This window comes from Pyrgilauda ruficollis, unplaced genomic scaffold (genome assembly GCF_017590135.1).
Source record: "Pyrgilauda ruficollis isolate IOZ18807 unplaced genomic scaffold, ASM1759013v1 scaffold25, whole genome shotgun sequence".
Taxonomy (NCBI): Eukaryota; Metazoa; Chordata; class Aves; order Passeriformes; family Passeridae; genus Pyrgilauda; species Pyrgilauda ruficollis.
In genome coordinates, this window is record NW_024523822.1 from 1,870,734 (window position 1) to 1,889,416 (window position 18,683).

The window sequence follows — 18,683 nt, forward strand, 5'->3', positions numbered from 1 at the left end:
TGGGGTTATTTTCAATCAATTTTCAATTTTGTTTCAAGGTCTTTTTTTCCCAAAAAGCAATAAAATAAAATAAAATAACAACAGAGCATCACCTTACATAGAAAGCTTAAAACAATTAACAAACACAACAAAGACCAACATTACACAAGAATGTCTAAAATACCAACCTTCTGCACAGGGCACAACTATCAAAGCTCTGTCAATAAAAACCGTGTTAGTTAGATGCTGGGCCACACCAACACTCGATGCTTCACGAAACTTAATATAACATACTTTGGAGGAAAAAGCAAGTGGTGCATTGCTGCAAGATAAAAGGAAAAAATAACAATTACTCATAATTGCATGCATGTATTTTTAACTATTACTTCTTAGGGAAAAAAAGAGGATTTTTTCCTAGAAAAGGCAGCCTAAAGTATAGAAATCTACTAACTTGCCACTTGCTGTATCAGTGAAAAAAGATGGAGCACCTTTTAAATGAAAACTGACATAAGCCAAAATCACTAATTAACATGACTAATTTTCTTCTATTATCTGGCTACATAATGCTGAATAGCACATTTTCAAATTACTATTTTAAGGAGCATATTTACTTGACAACTACAATTGCCAAGTAAATATTTTATAGTTTATCTTTTTTCTTTTTTTTTCTGAAAATAATCTTTTTATAGGAAAGACAAACAACAAACCCTGCCATTTTTTGGTGGGTCCTTCAGATATTAGCCTGTAATAATCAATATTCTCTCTGGCTTTCACAAAAGTAGTTTTATTAATTCTTACAAAGATAAAACCAGTTCTAGAGATGGCTTTCAAATACTGGGTCTTAGCTGACTAATGTAATGACTAATGTAACAAAAACCATTGCCTTAGTTTGGCACAAGATGGAGTAACATCGGAGGAATAGGAGCAACTCACCATTTGGCTACAAAAGGGAAGAAAATTTGTAATTCACTTTTCCATTACACTGTACGCCAAGAGAGAACATGTAAACATTGCAATCTTGATCAAAACTACTCAAGTTTGCAGTAGAAATGGATTCCCTAATCAAGGTTTGTAACCTTTATATTAGAAGCTTACTTCTTCACATGAAGGAAGTACAGGTAAATATTCAAAGAGAGAATACAGTATTGCTGGAATATCAGCAATTTTCATTTGAAATCATGGAAAAAATGTTGCACAGACTGTTTTACTCTGGTCCTGTCTCAACCAAAATGGAAACACTTGTCAAATTTCTGGAAGCACAAGCAGCAGTTCAAGTTTAACACAACCCATCTTGGAGTCCCCTCGAATTCCAAGGATGTGTGTCCCCAGTTATTCTATTAGATTTCAAGATTTAAATATCAATTAAAAGTTTTAGACACATGATCTCATCATATTAATATAAAAATAAACCAAAAATGTATGCCTGAGGCAGGGAGACTAGTATGTTTCTGGCTACCAGGACAGTAGCACAAATGTGTATCTAGAGATGGCCAAATCCAGAATGGTATTTAAAAACATCTATGATGGAAAATTCTTTAAGAACAGACAACACTGGGGAGGAAAAACTAAACCGGTAGTGGGAGACACATAAACATGAAAGTCAATCTCACAGAATTTAGAGAAACATTACAAGACGACTACATTTCTTCTGCCCACTTTTATTTATTTGTGGTGGGAAATGCTTTTACCATTTCAAGTTTCCACATTCAGGAAGGAAATAACTGTACAGACCAGATTCTGAGTGAGCTGTAAGATACCTGTCTGCCTGGGCTGGTTGATGGTGTCAGGGAGCAGAATGGTCCCCCCATTATCCAAGAGGAGACAGTCAAAGAACTATTGAAATGCTTGGATGTTCATAAATCCATGGGACCTGACAGGATCCACCCCAGGGTAATGAGGGAGCTGGCAGATGAGCTTGCAAAGCCACTCTCCATCATTTACCAACAGTCCTGTCTCACTGGTGAGGTTCCGGATGACTGGAAGCTGGCCAACGTGACACCCATTCACAAAAAGGGTGCAAAGGAAGATCCTGGTAATTATAGACCAGTCAACCTGACCTCAGTACCTGGCAAGATAATGGAACAGTTTATATTAAGTGCCATCATGCAGAATTTACAGGATGGCCAGGGTATCAGATCCAGTCAACACGGGTTTAGGAGGGGTAGGTCATGTTTAACCAACCTGATGATCTTAAAGGTCCCTTCCAACCTAGAAATTCTGTGATGATCTCAGTTGAGACCAGTTTCCAACATCAGAGGTGATAGCCAGCTATGACTTTTTTAGTACTCTAGAGATACTTCATTCACCACAAAGACTTCCATGGCCATGAGCAGTTTATTTGCTTTGATTTGGTGGGGGAGAGGACGCCAAGGGGAGGGAGGAGCTTGGGTCTTGGAATTTCTTGTCACCACTGTATGGTGTTTGCTTGTTTCTTTTTAAATACATCCCTCACTGTTTATAACCCAAACAGCTGAAGTCACCACTGAAGGTTCTATGGTCCACACTGCTGAAGACTTCTAAATCTCCCGATTTTTTTTTTTTTTTGCCTCTTTTGATTTCATTGCCAACTCAAAAATATAATTCTGCTCTACATAGTTTCAGGGCCCCCCAATAATCCTTATAAACTTTAACATCTGCAGAGCCTGTACTATCAAGTGTGTTTTTGTAAGATTTACTCTTCCCTATTCCCTGATTTAGAACACAAAAGTTATATGGACAGAATGTTGAAAAATATCAGATGTCTGAACACTGGTGCAAATGAGGCCCTACAAAGACATCTTGATACTAAGTGCCTTCCAGAGGTTAGAAAGGATAAATTCTCTACAAGGTGACGCTCGCTACTAAAAACACATCAAAATTGCCTCAAGATCTAAGAGATCTAAAACTTCAGAAGGTTTAACAGTGATCCAGTCCTCTCCTTTTCTGAAGGGGGTCTCCAAAGTCTTCCCATCAGCCTTTTTAAGAAGACTTTTTTCTAAAACAGTTAAGTCCTATTCTAATTCCTTTTGTTGCTTTTTTTTGCTAGCCTTTACTGAGGCTGAATTGACTCATGATCTTTTTTCTAGGTTACACAGCCTTGATATCAAAAAACAACACATATATCTGATTCAAAGTTACTACAATTCAGTTAGTCTCTTTAGAAAAAAAATTAAGAGGAAATAAATATCTAAATAGTATTTGGACATTTCTAACATTTCTCTTTCACTTTGTAGGAAGACAGCAACATTCATCTCCTAACAGAATGAAAATCAACCAAAGTATTTCCTAAGAAGGAATTCAGAAATCTATGATAATAAAAAAAAAGAAAAGGCTATGAAACATTTCTCTAACTGTCCAAATTTTCTCAAGTGGGGCAGGGAGGTGGGGTGTGTGAGGTGTGGAGGACATGACAGAAATTAATAACTTACTAAAATAGAATATTATGGAATAATTGTGCAGATAAGTTTAAATAAGGCTCTGTGTGTTCTGAAGCCTCACCTACATTGCTGTCACTGCAGGATATAACAATTCTATTTATTATTATTATACAGATGACAATCCCTTTTCTCAGATGAAACGTCCCTTAAGGGAAGGTGGCCCATCTGCCTGTGTCAGAATGGATAAGGTATACAAGTGAGAGTGACTTGGGTGGCACCCCTCAATGTTAAACGAGGCTTTGCCCAAATACTCTGGTTCATGAACAGAACACTTTTAGGCTCCAAACCGGAGGAGGCCCCAGACCCCATTGCCAAGCTTTGGTATGAAGGTGTCTCCACCTCTCAACACCTGCTGGCTGCAACCAGAGCAGGACTTCCTGGCGGCAGAACAGAGGCCAATCCAGTCTTGCCCTTGACTACAGAAGGGTTATGACAAACCAGCCCATCATCGAACTTTTTGTTAAACCAGAAGTTTATTCTCCAACAGAGTTCTCACTTCCAAGACCACTCCAGACTATTCAGTAGCAAGCAGTATTACACAGTAGGTCTTTCCACACCTAATAGAGACAGCTTGCAACTCCCTGCTTTCAAACAACTCATTTTGCCAAAACCCAATTGTTGCTCAGGAAGTTTTTCAACATTTAACTGTTCAAAAATCCTCTTAAGGCCACATTTGAAGGCTCATTGCTACACATGTAATTTTGAAGCCTACTCTGAAAAGCAGACTTCAACTGGGTTACAAGTGTATGGGACTGTCTGTGCATGTCTGGGACTAAGAATCCAATTACAGGTGTCACTGATCTCCTGCTAACATGAAAACACCACTAGGCTGTGGCAGTGGCTAGCATTCTGGAGTACAAACCCAAGGCAAAAGACCAGTCACATCCTGCAAACCAGCTTCAGTTCTTAACTGTACTGCAAACTGATAGTGATCTATGTTTTGTTTGGGACACCTTTGCTTCCCATCCACTTGTCAATGAAATACTATTTTACAAATTTACCATACATTTTCAGAAAGCAAACAGGAGGCAATTTTTTTTTTTTTCCTCCTAAGGAAAGACATTAGAGCTTCTCAGGCATACCTAGTTTTCTCCCAAGGTAGCAATTTGGAAGTCAGTTCAAATGTCCATAAATATGAGGCAAGGAAAACCATACCTCTAACACATATGCATAAATAACAGTAAATAAAACCAAAAGTAAAGCAGGTAAACAGAATCCTGCATCCTATCTCTGAAAACTTAATTAACCAGCATTACAAGTTATTCCCTACTCTGATACTGGATTTTAGTATTTTTTGTGCATATACACCCTGACAAAATTGTACACATTGGCACAGACATTATTTATGTATGAATGTCAAGAAAGTCCCCATTTCCCTCAAAACCTGTTATATAACCTAGTGAAAGACAAGAACAACAGCTGTAACAAAAAACCAGATTCAGTCACGAGAAAACCCAAAATATAAAGAAGCAAGTATGGAACAAGTCCAGGACAAAGCCCTAGAAAATTGTATAAAAATCCACCATATAGCTGTCAGTAAGGCATATCTTATTTTAAGCATATCTTTACATATTAAGTATTTATTTTTTTCTGAATGGTTGATATTCAAATACAGTCAGACGTTATGTAGCTACATTAAAAGTGATAAACACCAACTTTTTTGACTGTTCTCTTTTGCAAATCGAAGTTTTGTTAGCCTGAGCATTTTTGTACCAAAGCTTATGTACTGGGATGCTAATAATGCCCTCTGGTTTCCACTATTCCGATTTACTTTTTCTAAGAAAATACAAGGCTTGATAAGGCACATTTATTATTCGCTTCCCAGTAAAACTGCTGCCTTGAGAGAAAAAAATTCCTCCCCTTTACTGCTGATCATCGCCTTCTCCGGAGAGGAAACACTGATACTTTGCAAGCCCCTACATCTCCCACCTGAGCGCACCCCTCGGACTCCGCTGACACCACGCGAACCGCTATAAGTTAGGGAGAGATGTGACGCCTGGGATTAATTTACTGCACAAGCCTTCTGGGGGCAACTCCGAGGCAGGGCAGGTTCCCTCCTCTGCCCTCTGCAAAACCTCAGCTACTCTGGCATCTGTTCGAACGGCCCCTTCTCGGAGCACAGCGCCCTTCCAAGAGAAGGGAAAAATATAAAAAGAATAATGGCAATCGGGCGAGGGCGGCCCTGGAACTCCAGGTCTAGCTCGCCTGCACCCAGCGTGGGCGAGGAGACAAGCCACAGAAAGCGGTTTTTTAGGAAAGGGGGAAAACGGCCGGCGCCGCCATCTTAAGTGCGGGCGCAGCTCCTTCTCCGCAGCTCCGGCCATACAAAGGGGAGGGACCACGTGACACCTCCCTGGTGCCCGCACTCAAAATGGCGCCCCTGGCCTCCTGCCCCTGCCCTTCCCACCACCCCCGGCCCCTCCGCGCCTCTCCCTCATCCCTAGGCTCCGTTGCTCCGGAGGGCGGCACGGGCCCCACTTACTCCGGGGGATAGAGACGGAGTTCCTCGATATCTCCCAGGAAGCCGAAGAGCGTCCGCATCTGCTCGCTGGTCACGGCCGAGGAGAGGTTGGTGACCTGGATGACGGACGTGGGGCCCAGGGGGAAGCCCAACGGGACCCCGATACCGCCGCTGTTCATCATGGCGGCGCCTGCCCAGCCTTACCGCGCGCACCCGGGGGCGCGGGCCCGCCCACCGAGAGGGGCGCGCGCCTCCGGCCGGAGCGGCCCCGCGGGCGGGCGTCCTAGCGGTACACTCGATTGCTTCCAGAAGAGCTCTAGGAGGGACGGGCGGCCCCTGCCGGCGAGGCTTCCGGCCCGCCCGCGGCGTGGAGATCGCTCGCTTCCCCAGGAGCCGCTTCCCCAGTAGCCACCTCATATGGCAGGCTGGGCCGCCGTGCGTTGGGCGGGGCCGGCGCGGGGTCCGGGGCCCGGGCCCCGCCCAGGAAGAGGCGCGGCCCGTGAGGGGCCGCCGCTGCCGCGCGCTTTTGCGCGTGCACGGCTGCCGCTGCTGGCGCGCGCCGGGCCAGGGGCTGCCCTGGCGACCCCGTGGGCGGCTTGGGCCCTTCAGGCGCCAGGCCCCGCCGAAAAATGAGATTTTCCTTTAATTGCGCGTTTGGGGGCCACGTTTAGTAAGAGACAGTTAAGTCACCCTCGGGAATAAACCTCTGAACACGCTCTCTGTCTAAACAGGAAGGGCTTGTAACAGAACGGGTTGTAAATTGTATTGTTTTAAATTGACTGTGATGCTATCCCAATGAAATTTATCTTGTTTCCAGTTGTAATTCAAGTTCTTAAAAACTACATTGGCCGGAGAAAATTAGGCTAAGCACTTCATGTGTGGGCTATCACTATTAAGGATCAAACTGCACCATTTCCTAGAGGTATGGAGCTGTACGTCTTGGCACTGAAAGGTTTAAGGTTTCTGGCAGTTTCTAAGACTTTGCCCTACTGAGAAGAGATTTTTTGAAGCTATCTGAATTGAAAAATACTGCAAATTTGTGACAGTTCCCTGAGCAAGTGGGTCGGCTGTTACAGAATCTCCATAGATAAGTCTGGGTAATGCTTCCTTTATTGATGCTCAATACATTACAGAAATGTAATTCCAAGCAATTGTCAGAGATGCATTTTATATAAATACATTTATGCATATGTTTCAGATAGGGCTTATTTCAAAATCATTAGCAGTGCACTCATATTCTCTTTCTGAATGAAATTCGTATTCCAAAAGTACAAAAATCCTTTTAAAATTCCCCTTTTCAGCCATTCTGGTAGCTTCTGGTTAGCTTAAGTCGAGAGAAGTTTAACTGGAGCTTCCAGATATTTTGTTATATATTGTGGAAAATGAAACGGATACTATTATTCTATAGGAACCTTACATAAAGTTTTGTTATGCTTTCACTAGTACATTTTATCCAAAGATGGTTAGCAGAGATGTAGAAGCTATTTCTGCTATGAATATTCTTATCCTTTCTCCTTGCATCTCTCAGTGGAGGGTCCAAAATAGAAATGAACTCTAAAATTCACAAAGGAGAGCCTTGTGATGTCAGAACTGACTGGGATACCCTCCTTCAGATAAAGCCTGTAGCAGTACATACAAAATTCTGAGTTACTGGTCTGCTCTCTGAAAACAAAAGCAAGTAAAACAGTGTTTAAATTTTGTCTATTTACTGTCTAAACTATCAGTCCCTGCCACAGTACAAAATTAGCTTGGAAAATAAATGAAATTGTATTTCAATAAGACTAGGCAAAAAAATCACACCAATCCCAGACCCCTGAAAATCTAATGCTGAAAGCTTTGGGTCTCACATGCTGCCACTAAACGGCTGGAAGCAATAATGACTACTTTAGTCAAACCATTCAAAATTTAAAAGTGTTAAGGAGCCATTCCCTCTCTATAATAAAAACTCTCCGAGCTATTGAGAAAGAACAAGTTAAATAAAAAGAGTAGACCTGCAGAAGGAATTGTTGTACAAGCAGTGCCCAAACATTATCTCTCTAATGTGACTAGCAGACCTGCATCTTACAAATTGCTGTAGGCCTAGAGAAAATTATAGCTGTAATCAAAGTGAACTAATAAGTGTTCAAGTTACTTTTCAGTTTTGCTCAGCTGTTTTTACTTGTTATTAACTGTATTTGTGCATGTAAATAAAGCTTCGGTAAATAAAGTCTTTCACTTCCACCTTGATTGTCAGGTTAACTACAAAACACAAGGCATTATGCAGGCTCTTTGGAGGTAAAATTAAATTCCAGGTTACCTAAATGAAAAATGGTGAAGCTGTTAAATAAGAGTGATTATTAACCTTTTGTCTAAGACTGTATTTTGTGATCTTCCCATGAGGATTAAAAAGCATTTACTGGGTAATGTTGATTGCAAGTACCAGTAGAAAAATACTGGCAATTCAGAAGTTACAGTAAAAGCTGTTTTAGGAGATCAGGAGAAAAGTCTTTTCATTACAAGAAATCACCTTTCAAGCAGACAGTATGTGGTCTGATAGAGCTGGACATCTTTGGTATTTGCTGAGCTTGCAGGGGGAGAGAATTGAAATCACTTGAGGTAAAAGAAAGAAGCATTAGAAGAGTTTCATCAGCTTTCCTTAAATGGAACCTTAACGACTTCAAAAATAATGTTAGCCACAGAGCTAACAATTATTTGATAAAAATAAAATAGTTTAAGCAATTTATTAGTAGTGAAATTTAACTTCAGGATTCAACAACTCCTGTGACACCAGTAAAACTTGCCTCTGGAAATCTAAACCCTGGAGACTAATGAGAAAGCTTGAGCAAAGAAGATGAACCCATGGCTGAAGAGAACCAGGTTAAAGGTATCAAAGTCATAGTGTTTGGTGAGGGGGATGTCACCCCTAGATTCCAGATGGGCAGGAAAGGGGCACTGGTAAAATTAGAGGGAAATCAGTCCCACCTCAGTCCCTGGGAAAGTGATGGAGCAAATTCCCCTGACAGCCATTTTAAAACATGCTGACAACAAGAAGACTGGGAGTTGTGAGCATGGATTTAAAAAGAGAAAACTGTGCCTGACCACCTGGTAGCCTTCTGCTGCTGTGAAATGACTGGCTTATGAATGTGGGGAGAGCCTTGACTTTATCAAGGTTTTTGTAACTTTGGCCCATAATATCCCTTATTTTTCTTTGACTGCTCTTTTGAAAGCGGTACTAGAATGCCATTAAAAGCCAATATATTTGTATAGCCTGTGCTACCTAAGTTTGCTTTCATACACAGTAACTTTACACCACTTTCCTTATTGTATAACCAAGATGCCAGTGTTTTGTGTAGATTAGTGATGCAGAACACAGGAAACTAACTTCCCTTCTACAACATGAATGTTCCTTCTCTTGTGAATTAATCAAGAGGCATAATCTTCAAATGCCAATCTCCTACTACTCACAGTAGACTGTGGGAACAAATTACTTCTGATAATACTCCTGTATCATATTTGCACCTCAGATTAAGTTGAACTAACTTTCAAATACACACAAATCAGAAAATGTTAACTTCAGAACATTTCAAAGACAACAGACTATTTTCTAAACTCAGCAGATCCACAGTGCTTGCCAAGTACAAGAAACGGCTTTCATCCCCTTTCCACTGCTGTATGTTTAAGGTTTATCAGCTAACTGCTCTCATTTTTATGTATGTCTTAGTACAATTTATGGAGGTTTTTTAAGAAGAGTCATGTAGAACAGAAAAACATGATCTGTTTTACAGATCTCTTAGTTCTGTGTAGTAATCTCCAATCCATCACATCTGTAATCTCAAAAATTCTATAAAATCATTTAAAAAGAAAGTGTAAGATCAATTTATATACCTACCCAGAAAAATTATGGAAATATTTTTCCCCAATAAAATTTCTAGTGTAGTAATTGTTTTCTCCAGATTCAAGTTTATACATCTAGAAATCTTAAAATCCTGCCTATGATGAGATTAACAGATGAATGCTACATGGTCAGTGTAAGCAGCTGAAACCAGTTTAAACTTGCTGCCTCTGGATGGCAGTCAGCTGTACAAGTTAGCACTGGTAAACTGAAACAGCTGCAAGATTTCTGCATCTGCTTTTTATCTGTTTTACAGCAAGCACATGAAAAAATTTAGGATTGCTGTATTGAGCATAGCCGTTTCAATTAGAAGAGTCACGTTAGCGGCTCTGGGGTGTGTTTTACAATGACATTCTTCTCCCCATAAAATTGCTTGTATCAAAGATGGAGTAGCTCTTCTTGACTTACAATTATTTTTAAACTTCAGAATAAGAAGATGAGGGGGTTAGCTGACAACCTGAGATAGTGTTGCTAACTCTGAATCTCCAAGCACATATTAACAGAGGAGGAGTGTCTCCACCACTGAGAGACTGAGAAAATGCACAAAAGCAGTTAAGATCTGAGAATCTTAATCTGAAAACAGATTCTCCATCTAGTTACCTTTCAGGGCAGCATTTCTACTTATGAAATTTAGTATCTTTTCTACAGAGAGCACTTCTTAGATTACAGAAGCATTTTTTCTTCAAAGGGGGATTTTAGGAAATCCTTTTTAAAAGCTATGTAAAAGTCTACATGTCAATAGACAAACTAATAGTTTTATGATATACTTTTAATACCCATATATCTGACTATGTATGTGTAGGGAAATGAAAGGGAAATGTAAAAACTCAGCTTTTTTCTTTTCTTCTTTTTTTTTTTTTTAATTAAACTGGGTGTCTGCTAGGAGATCTGCTAGTTGCTGTTTTACTGGCAAGACATAAAATTGGAACTGTTTGGGTAGGTGCCCACTGAAGCAAAAAAACTTTCTTCTTTGCTGTGAAGTTATCCTGCTGGGAATCACAGTATGTAATTCTGCATAAGGGGATAATGTTTTTAAACCTCAAAAGACCCTGTCTGAACAAGGTAATTCAAAGGTATTGGATAGAAAATTCTGGATTCACTTGTATGAACTTCTTCTCCTTTCCAGTCACATTTTGTAGAAGCAGGGCAAGTTTTCTTCGTGGCATAAGAATACGATAGAATCTTTATAATTGTGAAGTTTGAAAACTGGAGTAAAACTTGGTGCAGATAAACATTAATGTTTTACTTCCAGCTTTTTTTTGAAAGTGGCATAAAATAGGCATTATTACAAAACAGAGTTTGGTAATTAGTAACTCTGAAAAAAATTATTGGTGTCTTCAAATGTCTTAAAATATAAGCACATAATGATTCAATCTATAATAGATTTGCAAACTACATTTGCAATTAAATAACACCACACATTGTTTACTGCAGGGTCAGGAGGTCACCCAGCATCTTTTCATAAAATTAAAATGCAGCAGAAAAAAAACCTGTTTAATGTTTTATCTATTTGGAGGTTTTCAGCATGGTTTCTAACCCTTGCATGCATCAACTCCCACCTCATCATTCATTGCTCATGCCAGATAGCAAATGAGACCATTTTACATGATTTTTTCATTTTTCCAGGACTCAGTATTATGTCAGCTAACCAGCTGTTACCATCTATTTCAATATTTATTAGCAAACCTCAGTTTCTCTGTAGTGAAGCCATAGCTTTCAGCTGAAATGGTTTTTGGCGGAAACATTCTCAGCAAAAAATACATTCTCCATATTCAAAACCAGTTGTTGATTATTCTGTAGTAAGTGGAAGTTCTTGCAAATGAAAATAAATCAAATATGCTAAAACACTGATGTTAAGAGCCATGGCACAATACTTACAAACCCTGTATTTTTCCAGTGCATACTTCTAATTCAGTCGGAAGCTTTTACCCTTTTTTTTTTGGTTGGGTTTTTTTTTTTTTTTTTTGGGTTTTTTTTGTTTGTTTTTTTTTTTTTTTTCTCCAAAGTTTCCTTCATAAATTACCAACATTAGCAGTTGAATGAGAATTTCTCTGTAGAGCATCTGGTTCATCTGCTACCCCTTTGTCAGTTAAAAGACAGTCCATGAAAGGTTTGTCCTAGTCAGTATTTCCACATCTGGCAAACAAGAGTGAATATTTTGCCACAGATTTTTTTATTACTTTGAACAATACTAAAGCATAAACATTTCAGCCATTTGCAGCATCCAGCCATGCCTCATGAAATGGATGCAGTGCAGAACCACACTCCCCCTTGTGTTACGCAGCTGCAAAAATAGATGTTGCAGACTATTGTTATAATTTAATTCCTGGTGCTCTAATGATTGGGCCATGCAGAAAACGTTGTTACTTCAGCAAAGTTACTTCAGACTTTTCATGAGGAGCTCTTCTTGGCCATCTCAGGAACCTTATCAACCTAGTCATACGTTTCCTTGCACGTTCCAAGTGCACCTCTAAAGCTTTTAATCAGGTATTGATCTAAATATGAGGGGCTGAAAGTGTCCTAACTCAAGTATTGCCAGCTATGTTAACTGAATCTTTCACAGCTCAGTAATGCTTATCCACACTTGCAAATTACTTTCCACAGGCACAACGTCCTGAGCACAGTATTTCTGATGTATTTTAAAACACTGGATTTATTGCTCATTTCATGTTTTCTCTTCCTTTAAGCCAAACAGCTGCTACTTTTTCCATACTTAATGCTTATCCCTAATACAAAGCAATAGTTCAAATAGTTCAGATTGCAGAACTGAAATAGAAGTCACATTCTCACAGACAATATTCAGGAAAAGCAAACAAAAGGGAGCAAAGAGCTGGAAATGAGGGAGTCCCACAGAGAAGAGGGTCTGAACTGCAAGAAAGTACTTGAAATGATGCTTTCAGACAGCAGTAAAAGAGACCAGATGCTCATAGGAACCCTCTGAGAAACTTGAGGGACCTGCTGCTGCCAGGTACAAGGCAAGGGGGGCACTGAGGCCTGGGGACACTGGCAGCTTGTAGCAAGTGTGGTCAGCAGCCCTTGGTGCAGCATGCCTGGAGCCTTTGTTGCAGCTGCCTTTGCTTGAGAGGATGATCCTCTCACCCTTTAGCTGGTGCTAGGAGGAGGCTTGTTGGATCAGAGGGAAAACCTAGGGCCCCCCATGACCCGTCATGCAAGACCTGTGCTGCTAAGCAGAGGAATTTTGGAATTCAGCAACCTGTGCAGCTTGGGGAGAGACAGGACCTCTTCAGACCCTACAGCTTCCAGAGCTCTGGGCCCCACAATGCAGACCTGGGCAGCCTGTCACTAGCAGAACCACAGGTGGAATACCAGTGGAAGGCAATAGCTGGAAACTGGTGGCTTCCAGCACTGCATGTAAGGCTCCTACTTGTAGTGAAGTTTTAATGGTGTAGCAGAGCTCGTTTCAAGGCAGTCTCATAAATAGTGCAATAGAATCTTCCGTACACATTCAAAATTGAATATAATCCATGGCAGCAGGGGTACCATACCAAAAAATACACTTTCTCTTTGAAAAAGTGCCTTCAGGCAGAAAACCGCAAGTTAGACCTTCTCAGATGCTTGATGAAAAAGTAAACTGTTATGAAAAAATGTCCAAATAGGGAGCAGATACAGAAAACCTAAATAACAAAGGGCCCAACACTCCAGGGTCATCAGGGCCATAACCTGTTAATAGCAAGAATCAATTTTCTGTAAGAGGAAGCCGAATATAGTGTTACTGGTATATCAGTTCCACATATACAAGGACAAAAAGATGAAACAATTTGTGTTACCACATTGTTTTATGGTTTTCAAGAAAACTGGATGTAAAGCCAAATTTAGCTTTCCTGTGAAATTCTGTGCCTACCTGTTTAATTTCTTTACCACATTACCCTTGTACACCTCTTCAGAGTGCTTTCAGCATACTCTTAATTTTAACCCTACTCACTGACCTAGGCATCTCTGCCTATCAAAACTAGTAAACTTGCATCCAAAGTTCTCTCTTTGTGAGAGAAGCCACTCACTGCACTATCTGATTTCATTGCAAGACTGGGATGCATTGGGTCCAGCTGAGATGAAGTTAATTTTCCTTACAGCAGCCCTCACAGGGCTGTGCTTTGCACTGATTGCTACAGAGGTGTTGATAACACACCAGTGTTTGGCTTCTGCTGTACAGCACTGGCACAGCACCAGCACCATCTTCCCAACATAAAAGCATTTATTTTCTCTTTGCTTGTATGTATGTACACTTTCTCTTTTGCTTTGGTAAACTGCCTTATTTAAACATGCAAGTTGTTTTCCATCTTATTTTCTCTCCTGTGCAGCAAGGGAAGGGAGAGTGATAGAGCAGTTTGGTGAGCACCTGTCATCAAGGCAAAGTTAACCCAACCACAAGGGGTTATTCACAAAAACATTTCTTTGTTGTGAAGAACCCAGTCTTGCAAGGAAATTACTTAGAACAGACCCATGGGCACTGAGATGCACAGAGGCAGGAACACAAATAAGACTTTACTAATGCATATTGATTGAGTACTGAGGTCTACAAAAATTGTAGATTAATAAATAGTGTTATGGAGAATTTCCTAAACTTAAATAAGTCAATTTCACACAGCTTTAAAGAGCATTAGTTTATTATCTATTCTCCATGTGTTACCTCAGAAACAGTCTTCTTATGTACAAAAATTTGGAATGTTGAATAAATGCTGATCAATAGAAACATTACATAGCTGTTGACAAGGGAATATTTCTAAACAAAACCAAAATAATAATGAATGTTTGATTCTGTATGTTGCTTATTGCTATGTTTGTGTTCATAGAATGCTTCCAAGTATATACACTTTTCCTTAATTCATTCAAAAAAGAAACTAAAAAAATATTTACATAATAAATACGTGGGAGACTTCATCTTTTCATTACATCAGTTGAACTGATTCTTTAATGAACTATTAAGAATAGAAAGAATTAATACAGTTTGCATCAATTCACTGCCATGCTGAGTAACTCAGGTTGCTGATGGATTTTATTCTATTTAAAATGTAGTTTACAATGCATTCAAACTGAAAAGTGCTGATATTGTCTCTCCCCCTTTTGAATCCTGGCTGGACTAGTTCAGGAGGCATCTTTCTCCCACTCCCCACAAAATCATTTAGTCTGACTTGTTTACCTTCACACACTGACATTGACAAAACAAACACATTTCAATTCACTGAAAACTCAAACATTTAGTGAGTAAAATCAGCATAATCCATGTTTTATTAGACGATTAATTTGCTAACTGACGGAAGACAAGCTTTGGCCAAGTATTTCTGCAAGAAGTACTAAACTTCTTGCTATAAATCTCTACTTATATAGTTCTACCAGCCGAACAGTTTTTGGTAGAATTTTTCTGTGATACATAAATCTGAAAATTAAGTGACACAACAACATTTAAAACTTCTGTTACCATTAAAGCAAAATACAATACAGTATAATTTCTCAGTGATATATTTAAATGTACTGCAAAATGTATACAAAGTCAGTCCAAGATCAGTAAAGAATCAGTTCTGCTTTTTGGACTTTTCCCTTCTCAAAGATACAGGTTTTATAGAAGACCAAGGTCATTTAGGACTTGTCTGTATGTATCCCCATTAAAAGGCAGTGTGTGATAAAAATAACATGATTAAAAGTAATGAACACGTGATGTGAACATTTTGCATTTTCAATAAAAAAATAGAAACTAAATAACAACTAAACACTGAAGCCTGCCATTATATAGCTATGTTTCTCATTCTTTAAGATTAACAGCACACAGAAAATACGTGAATTTTATCAAAATACAGCACATTTCTGCTAATATATCAAAAAAATCATTTTCTATGCAAATATTACTGAAAATCAACTAAAAAGAATTAAAATATACAAAGAGTTGTTAAAGGGTTTCAATTAAAATTATTAGAACTATACACAGTACAATAAGCAATAGTTAACATCTTTGAAAGAAGTGCAATAATATTGGAGTTCACTTATTAAAAAAGTACTGCCTGTTTATTACTGCTAGCTATGTAATTCCTTTCTCTTCCAGCTCATTGTTCCAAAACTAAAGGAAGCTGGTGTTTTTGCTAGCTTTGTTAAAAGCATTTAGTTTTGGGGTTGAAAAAAGCACTTATACCTGACCCAAACTACCAACTTGTACATAATTAAAAATGAACTGCAATAATTGAATATTGCTCCAATGACAGGCTAATTATTAGCCCTGATTAAAAACAGTTATCGGTCTTCTATGGCACTTTTCCCTGGTCCATAACAACCGTGTATGAATTATCACTGCAGACTATGCAGTCTCTATTCAATTACAAAGGAGAAAGATAATGTTTCTGGTAAACAAAATTAATAGAAGCATAATTGAACCTTTTATACAGTAATAAGGAACAAAGGCAGCCTGTGGTAAATCATTATTATATTAATGTAATTAGAAACCCTTTAATGACTCTGAAGTGTCTAGTTCACATTTAATGTTACCTGTAGGAACAGCCCTTTAAGAAACCTCATTACGAACCGGTGAGTTTTGAGTACACCCTCCCTTTGCTCTCCATCTCACCACAGCAATACTCCATCACTGCTCAAAGTTTCACAGACTTGCTTTGGTTACCTAGCTCCATGCGTATGGTTTCCTTTTTGATTAACAAGGCAATGCAGAGGCCAAATAAAATCGAGATGTCTTTCATAACCTTTCCTGCATCGTTTTCGTGTATTTAAATTTATATTACAGGCAACAATCTTAAAAACTGGCCATTTCAGTTTCATTTTTAAAATCTGTCAGCTTAAAATGGACACTTTTTATTATAAAGATAAAATTATCACCATTTCCACAAAATTGGGGATTTCTATAGCAGAGAAAAATCTCTGGGCACAATTCCACAGTACAGTTGAAAAAATTATGTATGCAAGAAAACAACTAAACATGAATCACATGTGGCAAATGAATATTCAATGACTACATTAAGAACAAATCCTGTATAATATCACAAATTTGTAGTTACAGTCTTCCTAAAAAAAAAACACCATAAGCTTTTATTGCATTTTCTATTGGTAGACGTACACTCCGGAACTAAACACTTTTTCTTCTCTCCTGATTCCAGATTTAGATAGCAGATAATTGTTTCATCTGACCTTTATTCTGTCCAACCAGCACCACCTTCCATCTACCCATTCATCTATACAATGTGCACATAGCAAAGCCAACACTTCATATCCCCGTTCGTATCTACAGAAGTGGTTCAGCGTAACACATTAATATCTGGTGAATAAAAATAAAGGCAATAAACAGCTACAGGACAGACAGCCCTGCCATCTGTCCATTGGCTACAACTGAGGCTTCGCAAAGCCTTGCACAAAGTTTAGTAATGTGTATGAATTATCCAAAAATAAACCTACCATCTGTACAAAAAAACAACACAGGTTTGTTCTTGGAGAAGTGATCCTTAAATTGCTATAATGCTTAAAAACAAGTTTATTCACCATACGCATTTCCAAAATTATTTCCTGTATGTTCTCCACAGTGGTTTTTCCCCCTTTAACCACAAGTTCAGTATTTCCTGTACAAATTTTGATCATAATTCTTTTTGAGTTCTTTTAATGTATAAAAATATGCAAAATATTCAGTTTCCCCATAGTCCTTCAATGAATTCTGTTGGTTTATCCCCACAATCCATGGTACTTATGAAGAAACTTCTCGCACAATGATGAGTTCCACTGCATTCTGAAAAGTCTTTAGCAATGACACTGCTTGTCCATGATCAATATTGATGAAGCTGTATCCATTAGCCTAAAAAGAAATATTTAAAATTGAAAATGACAGTCTTTTATTCCATGTTAGTAAAAGATATTTCATTATTTCATGTATATTTATTTAAGCCTTAAGGTTTCTATATGAATGCAGAGAATAAAACACCACAGATTACTTGAATTTGTACCTACATGCTCCAAAAAACTAAACTACCATATCAGCCTTGGAAGAATATTGCAAATAACCAAAAGAAAACTGAACTTTAAGCTATTAACATCAGACATCTAATTCATCAGCTGTAATACAGCCACACCAAAAAAAACCAAAATGTACTACAAATGATGCATCTTATTTTAAGTATCAGAATATTAGAAATGGCATCTGTGATAAATTACAACTATTGAGTCCTGTGACAAAAACATTAATGGCACTGGGAGCCATTTTTTTTGTGTTAGACTCTGAGATAATCCCCAACTTGTATTTGCATGTGACTCTAAGCAATATTGTTATTTTTGGACAAGTTTGTCTTGGCAAACATAGATAGGCCCAAGTGGCCTACAAAAGACAGGAAAACATGGCTATGGCTCAATTTCTCAGAGTATACCCATGTAAGATCATGCTCAACCTGGTCAGCAAAATGTTGCAAAAGGACAAATTTGTCCATGTAAAATTTACAGCTTCCAGCTGTGCATCCCATCTTTTTCCCTGAGCTGCTTATGTGGTGATATAGAACTGGATGCGTTCTCTGTGCCTTAGCAGTGGCATTTTGAAAGTTACAGTTCTTATCCCATCACTGAACACTCACTGTTATTACCAGCTGAATCCTTGGTTAGAAAACCAGGGGTTTTCAAATCTTTCTAGAGTTGCAGAGGAAGATATATGTAGACTGTTCAGAGAGCAAAAGTGGCAACAACCCTTCCAAATCATAATTTGTGTAAAATGTCCTAGCCTAGTATTAAGTCTTACTTTCAATTATCTAGTCATTAGTTATGTAGTATATTTTTATTAGAAATATGTATTAGACATGCATTGTAATATGCATCTGTATTGAATGTTTTATAGAGAACCTTGCAAAATCAAGCATAGCAAAGGCATTTTGGAAGAGATTATATTAATTTTAAAAATTCACAGAAGTCTGAGTGGCTCAAGACAGTGGGACTGTCATTACATCATCACTGGGACTATCACAGCTGAAAA

General features: G+C 38.7%; 2 protein-coding genes across 10 annotated transcripts in view; both read right to left on the bottom strand.

The window, feature by feature from the left end:
• The window catches only part of SREK1 (splicing regulatory glutamic acid and lysine rich protein 1), a 34,754-nt gene extending 28,459 nt beyond the window's left edge, over nt 1-6,295 (bottom strand). For 2 of the 3 annotated variants that reach the window (XM_041470593.1, XM_041470592.1), the window contains exon 1: nt 168-301. Coding sequence is in view for 1 of the 3 variants with exons in the window: in XM_041470591.1 (XP_041326525.1) it covers nt 168-301; nt 5,878-6,038 (295 nt within the window). In the remaining 2 variants the exon portion in view is untranslated. Of the gene's footprint in view, nt 1-167; nt 302-5,877 lie in introns of those variants that run through there. The other variant, XM_041470591.1, reaches the window with a different exon arrangement.
• An 8,039-nt stretch (nt 6,296-14,334) lies between these two features.
• ERBIN (erbb2 interacting protein) overlaps nt 14,335-18,683 on the bottom strand; it is a 117,571-nt gene continuing 113,222 nt past the window's right edge. For all 7 annotated transcript variants that reach the window (XM_041470579.1, XM_041470575.1, XM_041470576.1 and 4 more), the window contains one exon: nt 14,335-17,525. In XM_041470579.1, coding sequence (XP_041326513.1) covers nt 17,418-17,525 — 108 coding nt within the window. In that variant the 3' untranslated portion in view covers nt 14,335-17,417. The remainder of the gene's footprint in view (nt 17,526-18,683) is intronic.